Below are 24,880 nucleotides of genomic sequence, written 5' to 3'. Positions count from 1 at the left end.
TCAGCCAAGTCTCAGGTGGGTGTGTAGAAGGTTTCAGGTGGAGGAGGACGTTTGCACCACATGTGGTTGTCACTGTGGAAACTAAGTACCTTCAGTGATGTGAACACAGGGTCCTCAGAGGCCCTTCTGTGAGAGCTTCACCTCTTATAGAATCATAGAATCAGCCAGGTTGGAAGAGACCTCCAAGATCATCCAGTCCAACCTAGCACCCAGCCCTAGCCAGTCAACCAGACCATGGCACTAAGTGCCTCATCCAGGCTTTTCTTGAACACCTCCAGGGACGGTGCCTCCACCACCTCCCTGGGCAGCCCATTCCAATGCCAATCACTCTCTCTGTGAAGAACTTCCTCCTGACATCCAGCCTGTACTTCCCCTGGCACAACTTGAGACTGTGTCCCCTTGTTCTATTGCTGGTTGCCTGGGAGAAGAGGCCACCCCCCACCTGGCTACAACCTCCCTTCAGCTAGTTGTAGACAGCAATGAGCTCTGCCCTGAGCCTCCTCTTCTCCAGGCTAAACACCCCCAGCTCCCTCAGCCTCTCCTCATAGGGCCTGTGTAGATCCTTGTGCGTGCTCCTCACTGCTGATACTGGTGATGAGCAGGCAGCAGCAGGAGTTCCCACACCTGTTAGCCCTGCAGAGCCAAGGCTGGCAGGAGTGGGCTGTCTTCTGCTCCTGCACAGAGAGAAGTGTTTACTGAGTTTCGCTAAGGCTTGTGCAAGCCTCTGCCAAGTGCCAGCTCCACCGATTGAGCGATGGCGCAACCTGCTCCTTGTTCTGGCAGAGGAAGGCAGCTCGTTGGCTTCAGAGCCTGGAGGCAGCTTGCTGAGCTGGGGCTGAGAAATAAATAAGCACCTCCTTAGTCACAGAATTGATTGGGTTGGAAAAGCCCTCGAAAACCATCGAGTCCAACCTTCAGCCCAACACCACCATGCCCGTTAAAATATGTCCCCAAGTGCCATGGCCACATATTTCTTGAACACTGCCAGGGATGGGGACTCCACCACCTTCCTGGGCAGCCTGTTCCAATGCCTGACCACTCCTGCAGGCAAGAAATTGGTCCTAATCTCCAACCTGAACCTCCCCTGGCACAATTTGAGGCCATTTCCTCGCCTCCTCTCACCTGATTTTAGGGAGAAGAGACCAACCCTCACCTCACTCCAACCTTCTTTCAGGGAGTTATAGAGAGCAATGAGGTCTCTTTTTGCCCTCCTCTTCTCCAGGCTAAGCAACCCCAGCTCCCTCAGTAGAGCTGTTCTCCAGACCCTTCACTCACTCAGTTGCCTCTATGACTGGTAAATACAATGAAGTTTCCCCTTAGCCTTCTCTCCTCCCCTGCCTGCAACAGAGCCTGGCTGGGCTCTTCACAGAGCACAGAAACACTCTGGTTGGCAAAGACCCTCAGGATCACCAAGTCCAACTGCTCCTGGTGAGTGCACATGGTTTGCTGTCACAGCAAAGCCATCAGGCTTGGCTACAGCCTGCCTTTTGTCCTCTCTTTGCTGACAAGATCATTTTGTCCCAAACCTCTGCAGGTTTGGCTTCATGACTATGGCTGAGATTCATTCATAGAATGGCTTGGGTTGGAAGGTCATCTAGTCCCAACCCCCCTGCCATGGACTTCCAGTAGATGAGGTTGCTCAAAGCCTCATCCAACCTTGAACACTTCCAAGGAGGGAGCGTCCACAACCTTCCTGGGCAACCTGTTCCAGTGTCTCCCCACCTAGCAGCAAATAGCCAAGGGTGGATTGCTGTGTCCTGCCTGCTGTGAGGAAGGTGAGGCCAGGCAGGTTGGCAGCTCTCTGTAATGACACCTCATGAAAAACCAGTTTGATTCCCTCATAACCAATGGGTGTAGTGGTTTTACACCCTGCTACTCAGCGCAGCTCTGCTCCGTCTCTACTGAGGCTTGGGTTTGCTGTCCCCTTGGCAGAGGCCCAAAGGACTGAGGGGTTAGTCACCTCCCTTCCACCTTCAGTGCAAGGGTGGGGGGCAGAGGTAGGCAGGAGAAAGTGGTATTGAGAAACCAGGAGATGTCCCAATGGACTTCAGTGCTTCAGGGACTCTTCTTCCCCTTTAGACTGGCTTGAGGGGCTCTTCTTCCACCCTCAGCCTTGAGGGGCTCTTCTTCCACCTTGAGCCATGAGGGGCTCTTCTTCCACCCTCATCCTTGAGGGGCTCTTCTTCCACCCTCAGTCTTGAGGGGCTCTTCTTCCACCTTGAGCCATAAGGGGCTCTTCTTCTACCCTCATCCTTGAGGGTCTCTTAGCCTCCAATTGGGAGTGACCTGGTGGCCCTGTGGCTCTTCCAGGTGTCACACTGACCATCTTACTAGACAAAAAAACCTTCTTCTGCCTCTGGCCACTGCTGTGATTTTGGAAATGCCACCTCATTAAAGAACTAAAAGTGCTGCTGTAATTATGAGGAAGAAAACCACCCATCAGGGTTTCTGTGCCTGCTGGTGGGAATGATGTCCAGCTAGACTTTGGAAAGAGAGGTTTATCTAAGAGCTTACTTGGGATAAAACCACAAAGGCTTGCTTGGGACTGGTTGTCCTTAACTGTTTGAGCTGCTGAGCACCACAGAGGTGCTTACCAGGCTTTGTTTGCAGCGTGGGAGTTACGTGAACTGAGCTGACTCCACAACCTTGGAGGTCTCCAGGTCAAGGTGAGCTGTCTGCATGGTTAGCTGGAGTTCTTTTCAGCTGAACAAAGTGTGAAAAGCATTTTCTCCAGGGGAAAGAAGGAAAAAAGGAGGGGGAAAGTGTCCCTGTCCTGCTGTCCTTACTGGGAAACAGAAGACAGAGATGTGGTTTACACTGATGTGCTTGTAGGCTGAAGTACGGATAGGACGTGGTCAAGAGGAAACAGCCTCCAGTTGCCCCAGGGGAGGTTTAAGTTGGACCTGAGGAACAATTTCTTGCCCTTAAGGGTTGTCAAGGCCTGGCCCAGGCTACCCAGGGCAGTGGTGGGCCCCAACCCTGGAGGAGTTTCAAAGCCATGGAAGTGTGGTGCTGAAGGACGTGGTCTAGTGAAGACCTGGCAGTGCTGGGTTAAGGATTGGACTTGATGATCTGGAAGATCTCTTCTAACTAAGATGATTCTGTGATGCTATGATTCTCTATCTCCCATGGTATCATTAATGTCTCAGTGCCTCACTGAGCAGAGACTGAGCTGAGAAGTCCCATCCTGAACAGAACCAGTTCCACCCTAGCTCGGACCAGCTCGAACAGTTGTTCATGTTGAGGTTCTCCTCCTGCTTGGCCTGGCTGTATCTCAGAAGGCTACGTGCCACACAGCCTGTCCTTCACCAACAACTCACATGTCCATGGTGTTGTGATGGAGCTGCCAGGTTGGAAACACCTTCCCTGCTGTTCTTACCTTGCTGCCACACCCCTGCCTTTCAGACCTGGCTGTGGATGGTTTCTACATCTGCTTGGACCTGCATTTTCAAGCTAATAACAAAACATGACTTCATGCTGCACCTATCTCCTGTGAGTTAATTAGAGAAGCAATTCTTGGCTGGGTTCCTCTCTTCTGAGGAGAGCAACACTGATGGCCAGCTAATGGTTTAGCTTTAGATGTTGCCAACTCAGCAAAACAGCTGAAAAAAGAGACCCAAACCCAACACTCAGCTCCTGGAGTTTAGTGTTAAAAGATCACCTACTGTGAGCATGAGGTCATGGATGCTCAGTCTCTGCAGGTGTTCATCCAGGTTGGATGAGGCCTTGAGCAACTTGGTCTAATGGAAGGTGTCCCTGCTCATGATAGGAGATTTGGAACTGGAAGATCTTTAAGGTCCCTTCCAACCCAAACCATTCTATGGATGTTGTTTGAATGCTGATTGTGGAACGGAGTCTTCACACCGGGGACAAAAATATCCTGGTCCTCTGACCCTGGATTGTCCTTTCTGCCTGCTTGGCAGAGAACCTGCTGTATCCAAAAGGCTACCCAGGTTCTTAGTCACTGTTATTCCAGGAAAGAACCTGAAGGAACCTTCAGCAAACTCGGGGATGACTCAGGGCTTGCCAAAAATAAAGCTGCACTGTCAGCTGGAGCCCTCGAGCAGAGGATGCTTTGGAGGTAGGGTCTGGACTGCATTGGCAAGAGCCCACAGAGAGCCCTCTGTGCCCACTCCCAGCTCAGGGCGTGCCTCTGGGACTATGACATCTCCTCAGCTTATCTCAGCTGGGATCTCTAACAGCCTCTGTGGAGGAAAGCTCAGCTGAGCCTGGGCTGCTGCTGACTGGATCAGGAGGAAGAGCTGGAGTTGGAACAACAAGGTTGACATCAGTGCTTCTGAGATGTTATCTTCACTGTGCTGCTGCCAGCCAGGGCTGGGCTGTTAGCCCTGTTATAGCACATCCCAGCCTGGTCTGCTGGTTGTTTGCCCACCATCCTGCAGCAGATCCCTCACTGAGGTGCAAAGAATCATAGAATCAACCAGGTTGGAAGAGACCTCCAAGATCACCCAGCCCTATCCAGTCACAAGAGCAATGTTTCTCCATCAGCTCATCTCCTACGTGGCCTGAAATTGTGCCAGGGGAGGTTTAGGTTGAATGTTAGGGACAATTTCTTTCCTGCAGGAGTGGTCAGGCATTGGAACAGGCTGCCCAGGGAGGTGGTGAAGTCACCATCCCTGTGGTGGGGGGTTCAAGAAATTTGTGAACTTGGCACTTGGGGATATGGTGTAGTGGCCATGGTGGTCTTAGGCTGATGGTTAGGCTCGATCTTAGAAGTCTTTTCCAACCAAAACAGTTCTGTGATTCCATTCTATGCTTCTACAGACCTGGAGTTCCTTCTGATGGGTTCTCAGAACAGGAAAAGTGTTTGCTGGTGGTTGCAGTGGTGGAGAGAGGTCCTGAGGGATGATTGGTTGGGTATTCATCACCTTCTTACTGACCTGTGGCAGTCTTGGACTGACTCAGAAGGGCTCTAAACTCACATCTCCAATGCATTGCTTTAGGAACTGGCAAACAGTGGACCCAAGGATCTTGCTGTGTCCATTCAGAGCCTCACTACAGCTGGGTCTCAGGGATCTGGTCATCTCCAAGGGTCATACAACCATAAAGGACTTTGCCAGCTGAAATGATTCTAAGATCATTGGGTCCAACCATTCTGTAACTCCACCAAGTCAAGTGCTAAACCACATCCCTCAGCACCACATCTCTGCATCTTTGAAACACCTCCAGGGATGGGGGTTCAACTGTCTTCATGGGAAGCCTGCCCCAAGCTTTGAGAACCCTTCCAGTGAAGAAGTTTCTTACAGTGTCTCACCTAAAGTCTTGCTGTGTCCATTCACCACAGCTGGGGCTTGGGGATCTTGAGGTAACTAAAGGTTTGGTGTTCATTGGGAGCCTCACCACAGCTAGATCTCAGGGATCTTGAGGTAACTAAAGGTTTGGTGTCCATTGGGAGCCTCACCACAGCTGGATCTCAGGGATCTTGAGGTAACTAAAGGTTTGGTGTCCATTGGGAGCCTCACCACAGCTGGATCTCAGGGATCTTGAGGTAACTAAATGTTTGGTGTCCATTGGGAGCCTCACCACAGCTGGATCTCAGGGATCTTGAGGTAACCAAGGGCTTTGCTGTGCCCATTTGGAGCCTCACCACAGCTGGATCTCAGGGATCTTGAGGTGACCAAAGGTTTTGTGCCCATTGGGAGCCTCACCACAGCTGGATCTCAGGGATCTTGAGGTGACCAAAGGTTTTGTGCCCATTGGGAGCCTCACCACAGCTGGATCTCAGGGATCTTGATGTAACCAAAGGTTTTGTGGCCATTGGGAGCCTCACCACAGCTGGATCTCAGGGATCTTGATGTAACCAAAGGCTTTGTGGCCATTGGGAGCCTCACCACAGCTGGATCTCGGGGATCTCGTGGTGAGCACAGCAGCTAGAAGAGGAACTGAAGCGAGGACGAGCGGAACACGTGGCGATTTCCTCTGCAGCGAGCAGCAATAATCACAGCCCTGCAACCGACTTAATTAGAAGGAGACAATGAGTGCTGAGTGCTAATTACAGCCCAGTCCCTGCTGCTGGAGCCGCACTGCTGTAAGCAGCTCCCTCGGGGCCAGGGGGGTACCTGCATGGCCTTGGTGTGCTGCTGCCCTGCTATGCAGGACAGCCCTGCAGAGGAAAGTGAGTGCGGGGAGAGCTGGGGGTGGAGCGGGAGGAGGTGTGCTGCTTTCTGCTGTCCCATAGCAGCACTGGGCTGGGGAAGGTGGCACTGGCTGGAGAATGTGAGGAATGCAAGAGGAGAGCTTACAGGGAGGGGAGACCTTGTCCTCTGAATGGAGAAACCTGTTTGATTCCCCTCAAGGGCAAAACACACCCAAGTCTCCTCCTCAAAACAAGGCTTGGCTTCCAGGAGCCAGCCCTCTCTCGGCAGGTAAAGGCTGCTCAGCTTCGCCCACAGCCGCCCTCGCTGCCAGGGAGGCTTGGAGATACCTGCTGCCAGCCCTTGGGGAGCCTCAGAGTGCCTGCAGATTGCTTGGGGACTGCTTCACACCAGTCTTTTTTTTTTGGGAGGAAGCCACAGCTGAGGAGCCTCCACAGGTAGGGTTGGGCAGAGAGATTGGTCCTCTGAGCTTTGTGGAGGGCATTTGGGGTGCTGCTGCTTCTCCCTGCTTCACCTGCTCCCTTTGCCTGGGAGGGAGGAAGAGGAGGGTTCTTTCCCTAACCCTCTGGTGGGAGTGGGAGAGACTGGAATTGATTCCTTAAATTCTTAAAGCATAAGGAGATGGTTGCCCAGGGAGGTGGGAGATGCCCCATCCCTGGAAACATTCCAGGTCAGGTTGTTTGGGGCTCAAGTTGCAGATGTCTCTGCTGAGTGCAGGGGGTTTGGTCTGGATGATCTCTGAAGGTCCTTTCACCCCAAACCACTCTCTGATTCTATGAAGTTCTCTTCTGTGGCGTGTGGGACCAAAGTGTGGATCCACAGTGGTACCTGAGTGCTACAGGGATGGTCTGAGGACCGAAACGGGGCAGAGGGGGAAGGTTTGGGTCTGAATCTCTGTTCCTTGTCCCTGTCAGGTCACCGGGTCTCTCCCCACACCCTTCCACAGTCTATCCCCCACCCCCTGGTTTATGAATTAGAGGAGGGGGCATGGCAGTGAGCTAAGTGAGAGGGGTCCGTGTGTGGGCAAGGGGAGCAGTCAGGACAGCACTGCTCAGATCTCAGCCGGTTTCCCATGGCAACCTCTCAGGAGACTTGGGGTGTGCTGCATCCCTTCTGCATCTCTAACCACCCCACCCCCCACGAGGGCCTGTGTGGGACAGGGGGTGCAGGGGAAGATCTTGGTCTCTCCTGCTCCTCCTTGTTTTGTGTCTCTCGGAACTAGTGTGAAATCAGTTCCCTGGAAAGGAAGGGCTGGGAGTGGTGGTGCTGGTGCAGAGATGAGCACCTCCCTCTGTCCTTGCTTCATCCTACTTTTGAGCTTGGTAAATATTGTCTCCAGCACCCCATCCCCACCCCTCTGGTGGCCAGGAGAAAGCCTGAGCTGGGTTCATCTGCAGAGATTGCTCCACAGTGAGCTGGAGAGGTTGCACCACAGCAAGCTGGGGAGCAGAGGTGTCCTTGCTCAGACTGGGCAGGACCTTGTCCTTAGCCTGCTTTGTTTTATTCAGCCAGCCAAAGGAGAAAACATTAAACCTATTCCCAGGAACTTCTCCTGCTCCTGATTTCCACAACTTGGCAGGGTTTGGGTTTCTAATACAAATACCCTGAGGGGCTTTTTGGCAGAATTTTGTACCTTCTCTCTGATGCCCTGGAGAATTTCTTACCTGCAAGAGTGGTCAGGCATTGGAACAGGCTGCCCGGGGAGGTGGTGAAGTCACCATCCCTGGAGGTGTTCAAGAAACCTGTGGACATGGCAATTCAGGACATGGTTTAGTGGTTATGGAGGTGGTGGGTAGAAGGTTAGGCTTGATCTTGGAGATCTTTTGCAACCTTGGTGGTTCTGGGATTCTGGGGTGAGGTCCATACCACTCTTGTGGGGTACAAGAAGAGCACCTCACCATATGAGCTAAAGGGTGGGGGGCAAGAGGATGGGGCCAGGCTCTTGTCAGTGGTGCCCAGGGACAGGACAAGAGCCAGTGGGCACAAACTGGAGCCCAGGAGGTTCCATTTGACCAGGAGGAGAAACTTCTTTCTTGTGAGGGTGCTGGAGGCCTGGAGCAGGCTGCCCAGAGAGGTTGAGGAGTCTCCTTCTCTGGAGAGCTTCCAACCCCATCTGGACATTGTGATCCTGGGTAAGCTGCTGTAGGTGCCCCTGCTTGAGGAGGGGAAGTTGGGCTGGTTGATCTTGGAGGTCTTTTCCAACCTGAATGATTCCATGACTCAAGGAGGTTTTCTGTGCTTCTCTGTTTGTGGATCTGTGATGCAAAGACGAAGCTCTGCCCCTGAAAGCAAAACAAACTTCTCCTTCCTTTGTGCTTTCATCTCTAGACATCAAGGCTTAAGGTCAGTGGCATGTGGGTGCGGTAAAAGGGCTTTTACATCCTCCTTCCTTTTCAAACACAGAAATTAGTGCAGCAATTAGGAATTATTGCCTTGTAATTAGCTAATAAAGCTGTGCTAGAGCATTTTTCACTCTAGTGGCTGTGATTTCAGGCAGTGACAGCAGCAAGTGTTGGTGTTTTGGGGGAGGGGGGGTGGTCGTGCTGTGGGACCCCCAGGTGATCTCCTGGGACAGGCAGGTTTGTGTGATGCTTCTGATTAAGTTGATGCCCTACTTTCCTAGCTTCAGGAGCTTTGCCAGCTTGTGGTTGGATTAAATTGTTGTTTGGAGGGGTGTGTGGGTGGTTGCACATGAAGTAGCAGAAGTTGTCATGGTGCATTGGTAGCTTTGCAGTCTTGGTCGTGGCTGAAACGTGTTTGAGTTGGTCACACTAACGAGTTCTGGATAGCAAAGGGCAGGATTTCATCCCTCTTTTTTCCCCTATTCTCAGGGAAGAGGCATTCACTGTCCCCAGGTAGCAGTGGCTAAGATGCTCAGCAACTGTGACACTGGGGTGATACTCTCCACAGAGATCTTACACAGCCAGCCAGGCTCAGCTGTAGCTCCAAGTGCTTGGTGCTTCTGTGACTCATATGCAGTGTCATGGCAGACATCCTGATAGACAGGGGTGTGCAGTTTGATGATCTTTAAAGGTCCTTTCCACCCCAAACATTCCATGATTGATTCTGTGGTGCAGTTTATTTGACCAGCATCTTGGAAGAACTGTGGCAGAGGCATAAGATGTCACCACAGCAGAGCAACCATCCATCCCCTCCAGCTGACAGCTGACTCTTCAGACACCTGTAGCAGAGGTTCTTGGGGAAAAGAGCCTCCTCTTGGAGCCTGGATTCTCCTTAGAGCTCCCTCCTCTCTGCATGTGCTGAATAAGGTAGCCATGAGCAATAGCCCAGAAGGTTGGTGCCAGGTTGCTTCGGCTCTGGCATTGCTGATTATTCACAAGCTTGGCTGTAGAAATCTCCTGGTGCTGTCACCAAAATCATATCTGACTGTGTCAGTGCTGAATAGTTGCTGCATGAAAAAGGTGGAGGGCAAGTGTCAAAACCTGGTCCTTCAGAAAAGCTAAAGGTTGTCTAGAACAAGGGGACACAGCCTCAAGTTGGGCCAGGGGAGATCTAGGATGGACGTTAGGAGGAAGTTCTTGCCAGAGAGAGTGACTGACATTGGCATAGGCTGCCCAGGAAGGTGGTGGAGTCACCATCCCTGGAGGCTGGATGAGGCACTTAGTGCCATGGTCTGGTTGATTGTCTAGGGCTGGGTGCTAGGTTGGACTGGATGATCTTGGAGGTCTCTTCCTACCTCGTTGATTCTATGATTCTGTGACTCCTCATCCTGCCTGTGTAGAATCAGAGATTCATTGAAGTTAGTAAAGACCACTAAGATTATCAGGTCCAACCTTCTACCCATCATTTCCACGGCCACTAGACCAAAACAGGCAATCATGCAGCTGGGGTTGAGCTTTATGAACCCTTCTGGCATTCAGAGACAGTGAAATATCAGTTTGGCTTCACATGAAAGCCCCCAGCCACTCAGTTGCTCCCGAGACTGAACCAGTACTGTGCCACGTGGCACTGAGCTACAGCCCAAACCCTGGAGCATGCCTTGAGCTGTGGCTCTGCCAAGGTCCCTCTTCAAACACCTTCAGCTACCTGCCTGTGTCAGGTGGGATCAGCCTCCTGAATTGCAGGTTCTGGGCTGACAGGGTGCATGCCTGTGAGTTCATGAGGACATGGGATGTTGAGTCACAGAATCCTAGAATGCTTTGGTTTGGAAAGGACCTGAAACATCACTCAGCTCCATGGGCAAGGACACCTTCCACTAGACCAGGTTGCTCGAGGCCTCATCCAACTTGACCTTGAACACCTCCTTCTTGAGCTTGAACATGTTCGTAGAATCATAGAATCAGCCAGGTTGGAAGAGAGCTCCAAGCTCACCCAGTCCAACCTAGCACCCAGCCCTAGCCAGTCAACCAGACCATGGCACTAAGTGCCTCATCCAAGCTTTGCCTGAACACCTCCAGGGATGGTGCCTCCACCACCTCCCTGGGCAGCCCATTCCAATGCCAATCACTCTCTCTGTAAAGAACTTCCTCCTAACATCCAGCCTAGACCTCCCCCAGCACAACTTGAGACTGTGTCCCCTGTGTTCTGTTGCTGCTTGCCTGGCAGCAGAGCCCATCCCCACCTGGCTACAGCCTCCCTTCAGGTAGTTGTAGGCAGCAATGAGGTCTGCCCTGAGCCTTCTCTTCTCCAGGCCCTCCTTTTACAGCTGGCAACCTGGTCAAATGGATGTAAAGGGTTAATTTAGGTCTGGCAGGGTTTCTGCAGGATCAGGTTAGAGCCTCTCCAGGCTGCTCTGGCTTCACAGCAGATCAGGTAACAGCTGACACAAAAGCATTGCCCTGGCACAAAGTCTGCTTTGTGTGCTCTGGCTAAGGCAGGAGAAATGAAGCTCTGTGCCCAACCTCCTCCAGATCACTGCTGGGCAGCCTGGGATTGGCAATCCCACACCTGAATCCAGCCTGGATGGGGCAGGGTGTCTGTGGCTCCACCTAATCTACATGGAGAAGCTTCATCTGCCTGACCTTCATTCTTGTGGGGATGTAAAAGTCTGGGTTGCTCTGCAGAGTGTTAAACCAAGGTGGTGTGAAGGCACCTTTTGTCACAGGGGCTGGGGAGCAGGGACGTGGACACTGATTTAAGTCTAGATCCTGGAATTCCAGCATGGTTGGAGATTGGAAGGGACCTCTGGAGATCATCCAGTTCAGTCTCCTGCTACAGCAGGGGCACCCACAGCAGCTTGCCCAGGATCACAATGTCCAGCTGGGGTTGGAAACTCTCCAGAGAAGGACACAACCTCTCTGGGCAGCCTGCTCCAGGGGCCCAGCACCCTCACACCAAGTAAGTTTCTCTTGCTGTTCAGATGAAGCCTCCAGGGTTCCAGTCTGTGCCCACTGCCCCTTGTCCTGTCCCTGGGCACCACTGAGAAGAGTCTGGCCCCATCCTCTTGCCCTCCCCAGGTCCTTTATCTCATTGCTCAGATCCCCTCTCAGGCTGCTCTTCCCCAGGCTCAGCAGGCTCAGGGCTCTCAGCCTTTGCTCCTCACAGAGACGCTCCAGGCCCCCTCAGCCCCTTCCTAGCCTGTAGATGCCAAAACTCACGGCAGAGTTTAGGAAGCTCAAAGGAAGAAGTTTCAAACCTTTTGCAAGCTTTAAGTGCACCCAGTTTTATTTCAAATGCACTCTAATTGGAGGGCTCTGAAGGTCACAGCAGACATCAGAGGCCATTAAACCAGGAGGCTCTTCCGCATGACTAACCTCCGTCCTGCTTGCAGCCAGGGGCTGGCATTCAGCTCCCTGGCCAACTCCTCCCTTAGTACACCAGCTCCTAGCTGCTCCAATGCTTCTCCCCAGGAACACAAGGCCAGCAGTGTGACAGCACGGGTGGTCTGTGCTAGCAGGCTGGTTGCAGGTCCTGTGCCACCGTAGGTGGGACAGGGAGGCTTGGAGCGCTGCCACCTGGGCAGCAGGGAAGTAGCACTGAGTTAACACACACTTTGTTGTTTAATGACCTTTCTGAGGCAGCAGAGGTGTTAACTCCATGTTGTGTGGCCTGGGGAAGGTTACCTGGCTAGAAAAGGTCTGGCTGACACCACATTGCATGGAGTCAGAGAATGGTTTGGGTTGGAAAAGTCCTCTAAGATCACTGAGTCCAGTCCTCAAGCCAGCACCATCAGAGCCATTCCAAACCACATTCCAAAGTGCTATGTCCACAGGTGTCTTGAACACCTGCAGGGATGGGGACTCCACTGCCTCTCTGGGCAGCCTGTTCCAATGCCTGACCACTCTTGCAGGAAAGAAATTGTTCCTAATCTCCAACCTAAACCTCCTCTAGTTCAATTTCAGGCCATTTCCTCTCCTTCTATCACCATTTTGTGGACTCACAGAATGGTTTGTCTTGGGAGTAACCTCCAAGATCATCCAGTTCCAAACCCCCTGCCATGGGCAGGGACACCTCCCACTAGCCCAGGCTGCTCAAGGCTTCATACCACCTGGTCTTGAACACCCCCAAGGAGAGGGCATCCACAACCTCTCTGGGCAACCTATGCCAGTGTCTCAATGCCCTCACAGTGAAGAATTTCTTCCTAACATCCAGTCTAAATCTCTCCTCTTCCAACTTACCCACTTCTCTCCTGGCTTTCCATCTTTCCCTGTCTCTCCTGCCTTTCCCTAGCTTTCCAACCACCCTGACAGCAGCCTTCTGGCTCAGCATCTCCCCTTACAGCCCTCACAGCCACCAGCACAGTAAGGTGAGCCTGGTGGCCTTAGGTGCTAGGAGCAGAAGTGGTTGTCACATGAACTGGTGGCTGTGGGGACAGTTCAGGAGTCTAAAGGCAGCCTGTGGGCTCTCCAGAAAAGCTTCATTTCCAGGGTGCTTTCATCTCAGCTTCCTCTCCCAGGGCACTCATTTAGTCCTCAGAAGTAGGTCCAACATTGGATCTAGCTCATCACCAAGTGGAATGGAGAAGCAAGGTGGCTCTTAAAGCACAAAGAGGAGATTACCCCAAGTGCCCTACAAACTCCAGGCAATAGCAGGCTCTAAAATTTGGGATTAACACTTGAAAGTTGCAGTGGAGGCATCACAAAGAAGGAGGGTGGCTGGCAGGTTTTTCTTCTGGGCTTTGTGCTGGTAATGGGAGCTGCAGCTGGCTTGTGAAGAACATCAAGTGTTTCATCTGCTGGGGTGTAATTAGGTCTTTTTAAGTGGCTTAGACAGAAAGCAGGATCCTTCCCAGCGAAGTAATGGGCTGCTGATTGCAGGCCCTGGGAGGAGTTGCTGGTGAGGAGTGCTGCTCTGCCTGGACAGCAGCTCCGAAGCGGAGGCCTGGGTGAGTGGGCGAGGATGCCTCATGGAATCAGACTTGTTCAGGCTGCAGAAGACATTTAGGATTATAGAATCCCAGCATGGTGGGGGTTGGAAGGGACCTCTGGAGATCAACCAGTCCAATCCCCCTGCTCAAGCAGGGGCACCCACAGCAGCTTGCCCAGCATCACAATTATCCACCTGGGTTTGGAAGTTCTTCAGAGGAGACTCCACAACCTCTCTGGGCAGCCTGCTCCAGGACTCCAGCACCTTCACACCAAAGAAGTTTCTCCTCCTGTTCAGGTGGAACCTTTTTGGTTCCAGTTTGTGCCCACTGCCCCTTGTCCTGTCCCTGGGCACCACTGAGAAGAGCCTGTTCCCATCCTCTTGTCCCCTGCCTGGCAGGATGAGGCTTTTCACCAGGAGCTGCCCTTAGAAGTGCTGCTGAAGCAGACTCTGCCCCATGAGCGGCAGCATCTTCATACCTTTAGCTCAAAGCACCCTGCAGGTCCCGGAGCAAGGCAGGGACCACTGCAGCAGCCAGGAGCATGCAGAGGGAGAGCTGAGCTGGCTTGGTGCCTGCAGACAGGCACACCCTGAAGATTAAAATCTAGCCAAGGTTTCAGCTCCCCCCTCCTTCCCCAACAGCCTCTAATTGCTTTCATTCACGTGATGAGGATCTTCAGAGGTGGTGTCTTCAGTGGGAGGCAGACTATGGGCAGGCTTTGTGCCCTTCCTGCCTGCAGGCAGCAGGCTCCCTCCCAAGTGGAGGTTCTATGGCTGTCTAGATCTCTAACAAAGCTCCTTGGATGTAACCTATATGAGATGTGAAAGGTGATGGTGGTTCTCCATACCTCCCTGGGAGCTCTGTTAGGAGCGTGGATCCTCATGTTGAGGTCTAACAGCATTGCAGTCATTCTGGGGTGCTCAGGCTGGATGCTGAGCCAGCAGGAATCTGGGGAATGTAGCCACTCTAACACTCATCACTTATGGATGGCTTGGGACATCCCAGTGTTGCATCCCAGAGGATGGGTTGGAAAGTCAAGCTCTGGTTGCCACCATCCAGTGTGTAGGTTGAGTGTTGTGAACATATTGTGCTGGAAAGATGAGTCTGAACTGCACTGGGAGTCATACAAGATCACCCAGCTGTCAGGAATTGCCCTGGGATGGGAAAGAGAAGGCTGAGGGCAGATCTCATTGCTCTCTACAACTCCCTGAAAGGAAGTTGCAGTGAGGTGGGAGTTGGTCTCTACTATCAGGTGATAGGAGGAGAGGAAATGGCCTGAACCTGTGCCAGGGGAGCTATAGGTTGGAGATTGGGAACAATTTCTTCCCTGCCCAGGGAGGTGGTGGAGTCCCCATCCCTGGAGGTGTTCAAGAAACGTCTTGGCCATGGCACTTTGGGACATGGTTTAGTGGCCATGGTGGTGTTGGGTTGATGGCTGGATTTGGAGATCTCGGAGGTCTCTTCCAACCCAAACAGTTCTATGATTCTGTGATCTTTCTTACATCCTCCTTAACCTTTGCTTCTTCCTCTAGAGGATGTCTGCTGGGACACTAATCAACTTTCAGTCACTGCTAGGCATGTGACAGCTCTCCAGCTCCCAGACCTCTGCATGATATGACAACATGGAGCCTAGACCCCCTTTTGCCCATGATTTGCCCTAGGTCAGGGATGTATCCTCCATTTAGGCAGAATCCCAGCATGGTGGAGGCTGGAAGAGCCCTTTGGAGATCATCCAGTCCAACTCACCTGTTATAAAGCAGGTTCACCCTCCGCAGCTTGCCCAGCATCACAGTGTCCAGCTGGGTTTGGAAGCTCTCCAGAGAAGGAGACTCCACAACCTCTCTGGGCAGCCTGCTCCAGGCCTCCAGCACCTTCACACCAAAGAAGTTTCTCCTCCTGTGCAGGTGGAACCTCCTGGGTTCAACTTTGTGCCCATTGCCCCTTGTCCTGTCCTTGGGCACCACTGAGAAGAGTCTGGCCTCAGCCTCTTGCCCTCCACAGGGCCTTTAGTTCTTGCTGCTCTTCTGCAGGCTCAGCAGCCCCAGGGCTCTCAGCCTTTGCTCCTCACAGAGATGCTCCAGGCCCCTCAGCATCTTTATAGCCTCAGGTAAACTCTCTCCAGTAGCTGCCTGTCTCTCTTGACTTGGGGAGCCCAGAACAGGACTCCAGTTGTGGCCTCACCACAGACATGGCAGAGCAGAGAAGGAAGGGAACCTCCCTTAACCTGCTGGCCATCCTTTTGCCCAGTCCTTTGGAGGCTTTCCATGGCTGTGCAAGACAACTCTGCTGTTGTGATTCCTCTCTGCAGAGCAAGGCCAACTGAGTGTGGTTGGGAAGGAGATGTGGGAAGGGTCAGAGCAGAGGTGGGCTGTCTGCTCATGGTGGGATTAATGTTTGGCATGTTAGTGAGCCTTGGGGTAAGAGCAGAGAGCTTATTCTCCATCCCAGCACAAACTGGACATGGTAGGTCTGGGGCTGAGACAAGCTTGAAGGAGCAGCTGTGCCTAGAAGTGATGTGGTGAGATCCGAGCTCAGCGTTCCTGCTGGGCGTGTGGCTTCCCAGCAGCATTGCAGGGGCAAGCCCACCAGCACATAATGGCAAGCTAAGGTTAGATTCACAGGCTCCTAAAGAAGCTGAGGTGGTTTATTCATGAGCATCTTGCTTCAGCAGATAGTTTTGGTGAGGGAAGAAGGGAGGGTGTGAGGAGCTGGAAGCTGGGTTTGCTCTGAAGCAAGGGTTTGTCCTCATCTCAGAACATCGCTGAGGTTACTACCTCAGAGTTTCTTCCAGGAGTTTCTCTTTGCTGCTCTACTGTGGTGATTTGGAGGAGGGAGCCAGCTACCCTCAAGAAGAAAGAACAAACTCTTGCCTCTGAGCCAGGCAGTGAGATGTTCTCTCTGATGTATCCTGAGGTTGTAACAGGTACCTCTGCCAAGTGGACTTTGTCAAGAGTCCTTCTCTTCTGCTCCCACTGGACTAAAATCCCAAGGTTCAGTCAAGCAGCCTCAGCTGCTTGAAGATGCCAGAGCCCTGGAGTAGGCTGCCCAGAGAGGTTGTGGTATCTCCTTCTTTTGAGGGAACTCAGCTGGCCATTGTGATCCTGGGCAAGCTGCTGTGGGTGCCCCTGCTTTAGCAGGGAGGTGGACTGGATGACCTCTGGAGGTCCCTTCCAACCCCCACTGTGTGAGTCCTGGAGACTCCTAGAGATCTCCTACAGATTATGGAGCAAAGCTGGAGGTGAGTAGATTTAGACTGGATGTGAGGAGGAAGTTGTTCAGCATGAGAGTGGTGAGAGCCTGGAATGGGTTGCCCAGGGAGGTGGTTGAGGCCTCATCCCTGGAGGTGTTTAGGGCCAGGCTGGATGGGGCTCTGGCCAGCCTGATGTAGGGTTGGGTGTCCCTGCCCATGGCAGGGGGATTTGAACTGGCTGATCCTTGTGGTCCCTTCCAACCCTGGCTGATTCTATGACTCCAGAAGGTCCATCTCACCTGAATGGATCTGGGCACTTGGGCTAAGGTCTCCTCCCCCACTTCCCTCCCCAGTCTGGAAGGAAAACAGATCCTCTGAGGCCAGCCTGAAGACTTACTGGTGTGAAGAACACACCCATGTTGTGATGGGCCAGGAGCAATGGTTTTCAGCTGAAAGAGGGTAGAGATTAGATGTAAAGAAGAAATTCTTCAGTTTGAGGATGGTGAGACACTGGAACATGTCCAGAGAGATCTTGGGGGTCCCTTCCCTAGATACGTTGAAGGTTAACTCGGATGGGGCTTTGAGCAACCTCAAAGTAGAGGATGGAAGACTGAAGTGGAAGATGTCCCTGCTTGCTGCAGGGGAGGATATGATTAGATGACCTTTAAGGTTTCTTGCACCCCAAACCATGATTGATTTGAGTTTTCCTGTCCTTGATGTTTGAAATCCATGGCATGTGGAGAAATCCCAACTTTGATGCAGATGCCATAGCCTCCCCATCCTCCAGGCCCTGTGGCTGTGATGCTGTTGTGATGTTCTTCCTCCCACAGAGCTTCAAAGTTCTTTCTATCCCATCTACTCATCTGCTTGCCTCATTTCTTCCAGGGCTTTGTTGTCTTCAAGCAGTAGCTGAAGAGGAAGAAGCTTCTGAGAACCATGATGTCCCTGGGTGTCAGTAAAGGTAATTCCAGCTGGGGATCTGTCCACTGGCATGGCTTTCCTCTGCCTTCCCTGCTCAGTTATATCTGCTGGAACATCTTCACTCAGCTTCCCCAGGGCACTTTGTTCATGGGTAGAGAACACCTCTTCCTTGTCTGGGACCTGCTAGCTTAGAGCTCCAAAATGCTGTGTTTGGCTCTAATTTCAGTATCCATGAAGGTAGAGAGAGCTGAGCTGAGGTTCTGAGGTGTGATTCTGTCTGGAAAAGAGCAGCCTGGGAAAGGGCATCTGCTCAATGCTCAGCAAGAGCTAAAGGACCTGTGGGAGGGAGCAAGAGGATGGGACCAGACTCTTGTCAGTGGTGCCCAGTGACAGGACAAGGGTCAGCAGGCACAAACTGGAACCCAGGAGGTTCCACCTGAACAGGAGGAGAAACTTCTTTGGTGTGAGGTTGCTGGAGTCCTGGAGCAGGCTGCCCAGTGAGGTTGTGGAGTCTCCTTCTCTGGAGAGCTTCCAAACCCAGGTGGATAATTGTGATGCTGGGCAAGTTGCTGTGGGTGCCCCTGCTTGATTAGGGGTTTGGACTGTTTGATCTCCAGAGGTTCCTACCAACCCCATTATGATGAGCTTTTGGGTTTCTGTACCTCCACCAGTTCTGAGGTGGTGCCTTTCTCAGGCTACCAGAGAAAGCTGACAGCTGAGTGTTTGCATTCATGGCTTCCCTCTAACCCCTAATTCTTGGCTCAGCTCCATGCTCCTCTCCCACAGACCCAACCAGAGCTAGAGCTGATGTGATGGGAGGTACTGGAGGACAGTCTCTGTTTGTCAGTGTGTACTTAGGCCACTCACTGGGCATCTTGGGTCTTCCTGAAGATGACTCCTTAATGTTAACCAATCCTCTGGCAGGGGAGGAAAAGCTGTCAGAAGCTCTGCTGAGGAGGGGAGGCAGCAGAGTAGGTTGATCTTGAAGCTGGGATGCCAGCTTGCTTCCATCTCTCATCAGGGGTGCTGCCACACCTTCAGCGCTTCAACCTCTGGCTGACAGGAGGCCTGTGCTCACTGCTCTCTGAGGTTTCCCCTTGCTGACACTGGATGCTTGCCCTCTCTCAGCAGCCTTTTTCCTCCCTCCTTCCTTCTCCTCTTCCTCTCCTAGGAGGTGTCATTCCTCCCACGGATGAAGATCGCAGGAGGATCATCAAGCAGATGAAGGTTCGCACCACCCTGAAAGGAGATAAGAGCTGGATCCACCACCACAACTCGGACTCTGAGGATGAGAAGAGCAGCCCACTGTAAGTGTGGCCACCAGCCAGAGCCTCTCCCCTCTCTCCCCTCTCTCCCCTCTCTCCCCTCTCTCCCCTCTCTCCCCTCTCTCCCCTCTCTCCCCTCTCTCCCCTCTCTCCCCTCTCTCCCCTCTCTCCCCTCCCTCCCCTCCCTCCCCTCCCTCTCCCCCTCCCTTCCCTCTCTCCCTCCTCTCCCTCCCCTCCCTCTCCCCCTCCTCTCCCTCCCCTCCCTCCCCTCCCTCCCCTCCCTCCCCTCCCTCTCCCCCCATGAGTACCCAGCTCTCCAGCCAGCAGAAGCACATGTGGTGCTTGCACATTCTGGGGTCTCCATGGTGCCAGGAAATGTCACTGCCACAGGGTGAAGCTGTGAGGAATGACCTTTCTGGGAGCTGGGAATCCAGCAGCACAGGTAGACTTGAAGTGTCAAGAGAAACTCCAAGGTTCTTTTGAAGCCAGATGGTGTTTCTCCATCTTCAGACTGAAAAAAGGAAGGGGCAGACCTTGGTGGGAAGGAGCTGAAGTGATAGAACAACCACCCCTGTAGCAGGGAACACCACAACCTGCACCAGCTTCTCTTGAATTAGAAGCAAACTCTTAGCAGCACTCTTGCAGCATCCCTGCCCTGCTCAGCAGGTCAGAAGCTGCTGATGTCATTGTGTTTTCTCTCTATCCAGGGCTGGACGGGCTGGTGGAGGATCCCCAGCCTCCAAACCCCCTGCTCCCCAGAGCAACAGGTAATGCTGGGGACACACTCTGTTGTCTCCCTCCTCTGTTATCTTGTAGGGCCAATGCATGCTTTTACTGGTCCTTCACCAGCATCTGCTTGTCCTTCACCTCCCCATACCCACGTCTTGCTGAGGAGAGCCAGGAGTGTTCAGTGTGATGTCCTCTGAGGAGCTGGCGCCTCATCAAGAGTGTGGCTTAGCCCAGATGGGTTAATGGATGGGTTGATGCCTTCAGTAAAGGTCATTAGATGCCCTCATGCCCTTGTTCCCACCAGATCCCTGCTGCACATCAACTCCTATGCTGGTCAGAGCAAGCAATGCCCTTTGTGGGAGCAAAGTTTGCTTCAGGGCCAGAACATGAGAGCTCTTCAAGAAGCCAGGAGCTTTGAGGACCAGTGTCTAGGGAAGGGCTTGGTCCTGTGTGAGAGCTCTTAGCTGGCTGCAGGGCCATTGCTGGGAGAGCTTTGCCCTCTCCCATGACCAGTTTCTTGATTCTCCTCCACCTTTGTGCCAGCTTGAGTCACTTCTCCTTGCAGTTGGGATTGTTTCCTGCCTCTTCCTGCCTCCCTCTGCCGAACAAGAGGACATTTGTGACATTGAGAATGTGGCATTTGCAGCATTTGCTGCTTTTTGTTGACTCATGTCTGTCCTTTGCACAGGTCTCCTGCCTCTAAGCCTCCATCCGGTTACCTCATCAGGTTGGTGTAGAGTGGCAACTATTTGGGCTGTGGGGGAAGGAGAAGTGGGTCAGGAGCAACAGGCATGGAAAATATTGCTCTTTGTTGGGTTTTCCTGTGGGCTAGGGACATTGAGGTGCTCTGGGAGTACCCTTGTCACAGGTGGTTTGATAGTGACACAGGTGGTTTGATAGTGACACAGGTGGTTTGATAGTGACACAAGAAAATCAGGTCTCTGCAGGAGAGGATGATCACACAGATGCTGTGGGAGTGTTCCACCATCCTTGTGATCATCACAGCACCAGTGATGGGCCTCATGTGCTTCAGCCTCCTCTGACATGTGGGCTACAGCCCACAGAGACTGATGCCACCAGAATCCCAATGGCTTGGCAAGCCCTGCCACACCACACCCAAGCTGGTGTGTGACCTGATTTTCCTTGTCTAAGGCCAGGGAGAAGGAATCACAGAATGGTTTGGGTTGGAAGGTTAAAGATCACCCAGTTTCACACCCCTCCTTGCCATGGGCAGGAACACTTTCCACTAGACAGGTTGCTCAAGGAGCCATTCAACCTGGCCTTGAACACTTCCAAGGAGGGAGCATCCACAAACCTGTTTCAGTGTCAACAGGTTGCCCAGAGAGTTGGGAATTTCCTTAGGAAGACTCTTCCAGGGAAGGATCATCTGATTCTCAGTGCCTTGAGCCAGCAGCTTCCTCCTGACAGGACACAATGGCACCATTTGGCTCAAGAGTGGCTGCAAGTCTCTTAGTTTTAGTTCCCAACACTGTCCTGCAAAACAATTCCATCTGTTTCTCTTCTCCCCAGAGGGGTGTTCACAAAGACCATCGATAAGACTTCTTCTGGGCCAGATTCTTCATCTTCAAATGGAGCACAGAAAAGGTACCTGTGTGTCTGCTGCCTCTTCAAGAAAAAGCTTTCAAATGTTGATTGTGTTTCTGCTCAGCCTCTTTCTTTAGCCAATGCTTCTGGATTTCCACTGAGCTCTACTAAAGCCCTACTAGATGCTTGGAAGCTGTGCCTGCTCCACTCAGCAGACACAGGCGTCAGCTCCTTATTTTCCTCCCCAGAACATGAGATGGTGGTGGGCTAAGAAAGTGCTCCTGGGTTTAGGTTTAACTGGGCAAAGCATTTTGAGTGGAGGACAAATCACAAGGAATCTCTGCAGAGCTGTAACCTGTAGAATCATGGAATCATTTGGGTTGGAAGAGACCTTCATGATTGTGGACTCTAACCATGAACTGCCAGGACACCACTAAACTGTGCCCCTTAGCACTGTATCTCCATGGCTTTAATTCTTCTGCAGGGATGGGGACTCCACTACTGCCCTGGGAAGCCTTGAGGTGGACTTTTGGGGTCAATCTGCCCCTGCCCCCATCATGAGCTCACCTAGGAGAGGGTGGTGAAGGGTGAGGGAAGTTCAGCAGAGTCACCTAACAGATGTTGTCTGTGTTGTCTGCAGCACTGCCACAAAGGGTCCCAGTGTGGGACGTTCTTCTGGCTACAGGATGACCACTGAGGACTACAAGAAACTGTGAGTGTGCCAAGGGAGCAGCACTGGGTGTGCATGGGCTCAGCAGGACCTGTTGAGCCTGGAGAAGAGCAGCCCGAGAGGGGATCTGAGCAATGCTCAGCAACAGCTGAAGGACCTGTGAGGGGCAAGAGGATGGGGCCAGGCTCTTCTCAGTGGTGTCCAATGACAGAACAAAGAGTAAGGGGCACAGACTGGAACCCAGGAGGCTTCACCTGAACAGGAGAAACTTCTTTGGTGTGAGGGTGCTGGAGCCCTGGAGCAGGTTGCCCAGAGAGGTTGTGTGGCCTCCATTTCTGGAGAGCTTCCAAACACAGCTGGACATTGTGATCCTGGGCAAGTTGCTATGGGTGCCTCTGCTTGAGCAAGAAGGTTGGACTGGATGATCTCCAGAGGTCCTTTCCAACCCCCACCACGCTGGGATTCTGTGACACTGGAGCTTGCAGTCTTGTTACTTGGTTTGCAGCATTCCTGGCCTTCCAGAAACCAGGAGGTGGCCTGTGGCACAGCAGCACTGCTGATGCTTCCTACAGAGCTTTTGGTGCCAAAACTCTGACTCCAGGGTGAAGAACTTTATGAGGGCCTGTGGTGATAGGACAAGGGACAGTGGTTTGAAACTAGAGCAGAGGAGATTTAGGCTGGACATTGAGAAGTTCTTTACTATGTGAGTGGTGAGACACTGGATCAGGTTGTCCGAAGAAGCTGTGTGTGCCTTATCCCTGGAGATGTTCAGTGCCAAGTTGGATGAGGCCTTGAGCAGCCTGGTCTAGTGCAAGGTGTCCCTGCCTCTGGCAGGGGTGTTGGAATGAGAAGATCTTTAAAGTCCCTCCCAACTGAAGCCTTTCTGTGATCCCTTGAAATGGATCTGGGCAGTTTTGATGAAGCAGCCTCTGTCTTTGGCCCTGGTGCTTAGATAACCAAGCTGAGGACAAGGGCTTGAAGAAGACAAGTGTCTTGCACACTGCTGTGCAGCAGCTCCAGAGGCTGAACCCTTTTCCACATTTCCACAGCCCAACTCCAGCCCTGAAATAAATGATGTGAAGATGTACAGGCTGATTCCTACCAGCCTGGTGGATTCTCATCTTCTATAACCTCATCTGTGATACTGTGATACATTCATCTTACTAAACATTCAGTACTGTGATACTGTGATCTGCCCCCAACCACCTGCTAGCCAAGGGGAATTCACTCATTTCTAAGCATGTTGGAGTCATCCAGTGATAGAACAAGAGGAAATGGCCTCATTTTACACGAGGGGAAGTTTAGGTTGGAGATTAGGAACAGTTTCTTTTGTTGCAAGAGTGGTCAGGCACTGAAACAGGCTGCCCAGAGAGGTGGTAGGGCCTCTGTCCCTGGAAGTGTTCAAGAAGTGCTTGGACACAGCACTTTGGGACATGGTTTAATGACCATGGGGGTGTTGGGTTGATGGTTGGACATAATTATCTTAGAGGTCTTGCCCAAGCTTAATGATTCTATGATTCTGCTTTGGGGTTTGCTCATGCTGCTTCTCCCACAGACTACAGAAGGCATCTCCTCACCCCAGCTGTCCCTTCCCTTTCTTTTCCAGAGCTCCATATAACGTCAAGCAAAAATCAGTGGACTTGGCTGAGGAGGACCTGCCCTTCACTCCAGATGAACACAAAAAGAGGTATGGCCTCCAGGTAAACACCTTCTTCTGCAGGGGCAGTGAGGAGTGGACTTACCTCAGCACACCTGGTCATTAGGGATCAGTCTGATGATGGGCTATTAGGGCTGATTGCAGGAGAACCCTAAGAAGCAGATCTTTCACCCCAGAGCACCTCCATGCCCCCAGGCCACCATGTTCCCAACACAACATAATTGGCAGCCTGATGTGATTCAGCCTGACAGCATCCCCCAATTAATTTGGCAGCTGGAGATGGGTTGTGGAATCCATCAGCTGCGTCAGGAGGCACAGAGAGACCTACAAATAGCCTGGCAGTGAAGGGAAGAATCCTTTCCCACAGCCTGCATGTCCATCTCCAAGCCTAGAGCACCTGGGCACTTCCATAGGAGTCCAGATCCAAATGGATCTCTCGTTCCACCAGCAGCAGAATGTGTTTTGTCTGTGTGGTGGGGTTGCTTCTGGTAAGATTGGGGAATAGGTTGTCCAGGGAGGCTATGGATGACCCCTTCCTGGAGGTGTCCAATGCCAGGCTAGACGTGGCCCTGAGCAACTTGGGGGGTTGGAGCTAGATAGATTTTGAGCTCTCTACCAACCCAAACCATTCTGTTGACTCTGCTCTGCAGAGCACAGGAGCTCTGTCAGGGTGAGCAGAAGCCTTTGCTGGGTTGTTCATCTGTGACCTCTAAGAAAGTGAGCAGAATGTGACCTCTGCCTTCCCTTCCAGGACAGAGGCAGCCAACAGTGTGCTGAGGAGCACTGCCAGCAGGGAACGTGCCTATGTCCTCTCGGCAGCCAAGAAGAGCAATGGGTGAGTCTTCAGCCTGCAAGACTGGGGCAGAAGACAGGGAAGAGGCTGCTGAAGGTGGTCTTACAAGGATGGTGGCCCCCAGACTCTTTGAAGGTCCTGGGTACCTTAGCAATGGGTGGAGAAGATGCAGCTGCCAGCTCTCTGGGCACGCTGAGACTATCTACAGGTTTTAGTGAGGTTCTGGGAAGGACCTCCAAGGGACTTTGGAGGTCTTCTTAACTGAGTGGGATGACATTTAAGGAAGAGAAATGCTGTCATAGTTCCCAGTTCCTTGAGTCCTGCAATCAAGGTTCAGTTTTCAGACTCAGGTCTCTGCTCTTCAGCTTTGTTTCCTGCAAGAGGAAACCAGAGCAAATCTGAAGTGCACTCAGCAAGGACCAGCTTTTTGGGACACAGTTTGCATGGGCTTTATGCTTGAGCAGCAGCTGGAATTACAAGAGTCATGGAATCACAGAGCCATGTTGGTTGGCTCATGGAGTGCATCCATGAACCCAGCACCACCAAAGTATGTCCCTTAGCACCGCATCTCCACGACACTGAACCTCTTGCCCAGGGATGGGGACTCCACCACTGCCCTGGGCAGCCTGGGCCAGACCTTCACAACCCTTCAAAAGGAAGAAATTGTTCCACATGTCCAACCTAAACCTCCCCTGGGGCAACTTGGGGGCATCTCCTCTTGTCCTGT

General features: G+C 52.4%; 1 protein-coding gene across 1 annotated transcript in view; it reads left to right on the top strand.

The window, feature by feature from the left end:
- The first annotated feature begins 11,393 nt into the window (after positions 1 to 11,393).
- Positions 11,394 to 24,880, top strand: part of ZNF185 (zinc finger protein 185 with LIM domain) — a 37,706-nt gene continuing 24,219 nt past the window's right edge. The window contains exons 1-9 of the mRNA XM_064158880.1: positions 11,394 to 11,414; positions 17,459 to 17,534; positions 18,666 to 18,801; positions 19,467 to 19,526; positions 20,177 to 20,215; positions 21,019 to 21,093; positions 21,674 to 21,745; positions 23,310 to 23,390; positions 24,112 to 24,195. Of these exons, the coding sequence (XP_064014950.1) occupies positions 17,510 to 17,534; positions 18,666 to 18,801; positions 19,467 to 19,526; positions 20,177 to 20,215; positions 21,019 to 21,093; positions 21,674 to 21,745; positions 23,310 to 23,390; positions 24,112 to 24,195 (572 nt within the window). The 5' untranslated portion in view covers positions 11,394 to 11,414; positions 17,459 to 17,509. The remainder of the gene's footprint in view (positions 11,415 to 17,458; positions 17,535 to 18,665; positions 18,802 to 19,466; positions 19,527 to 20,176; positions 20,216 to 21,018; positions 21,094 to 21,673; positions 21,746 to 23,309; positions 23,391 to 24,111; positions 24,196 to 24,880) is intronic.

Source organism: Pogoniulus pusillus, chromosome 19 (genome assembly GCF_015220805.1).
Source record: "Pogoniulus pusillus isolate bPogPus1 chromosome 19, bPogPus1.pri, whole genome shotgun sequence".
Lineage (NCBI taxonomy): Eukaryota > Metazoa > Chordata > Aves > Piciformes > Lybiidae > Pogoniulus > Pogoniulus pusillus.
Note: the sequence above shows the minus strand (reverse complement) of the source record. Positions and strands in the feature narration are given on the sequence as shown.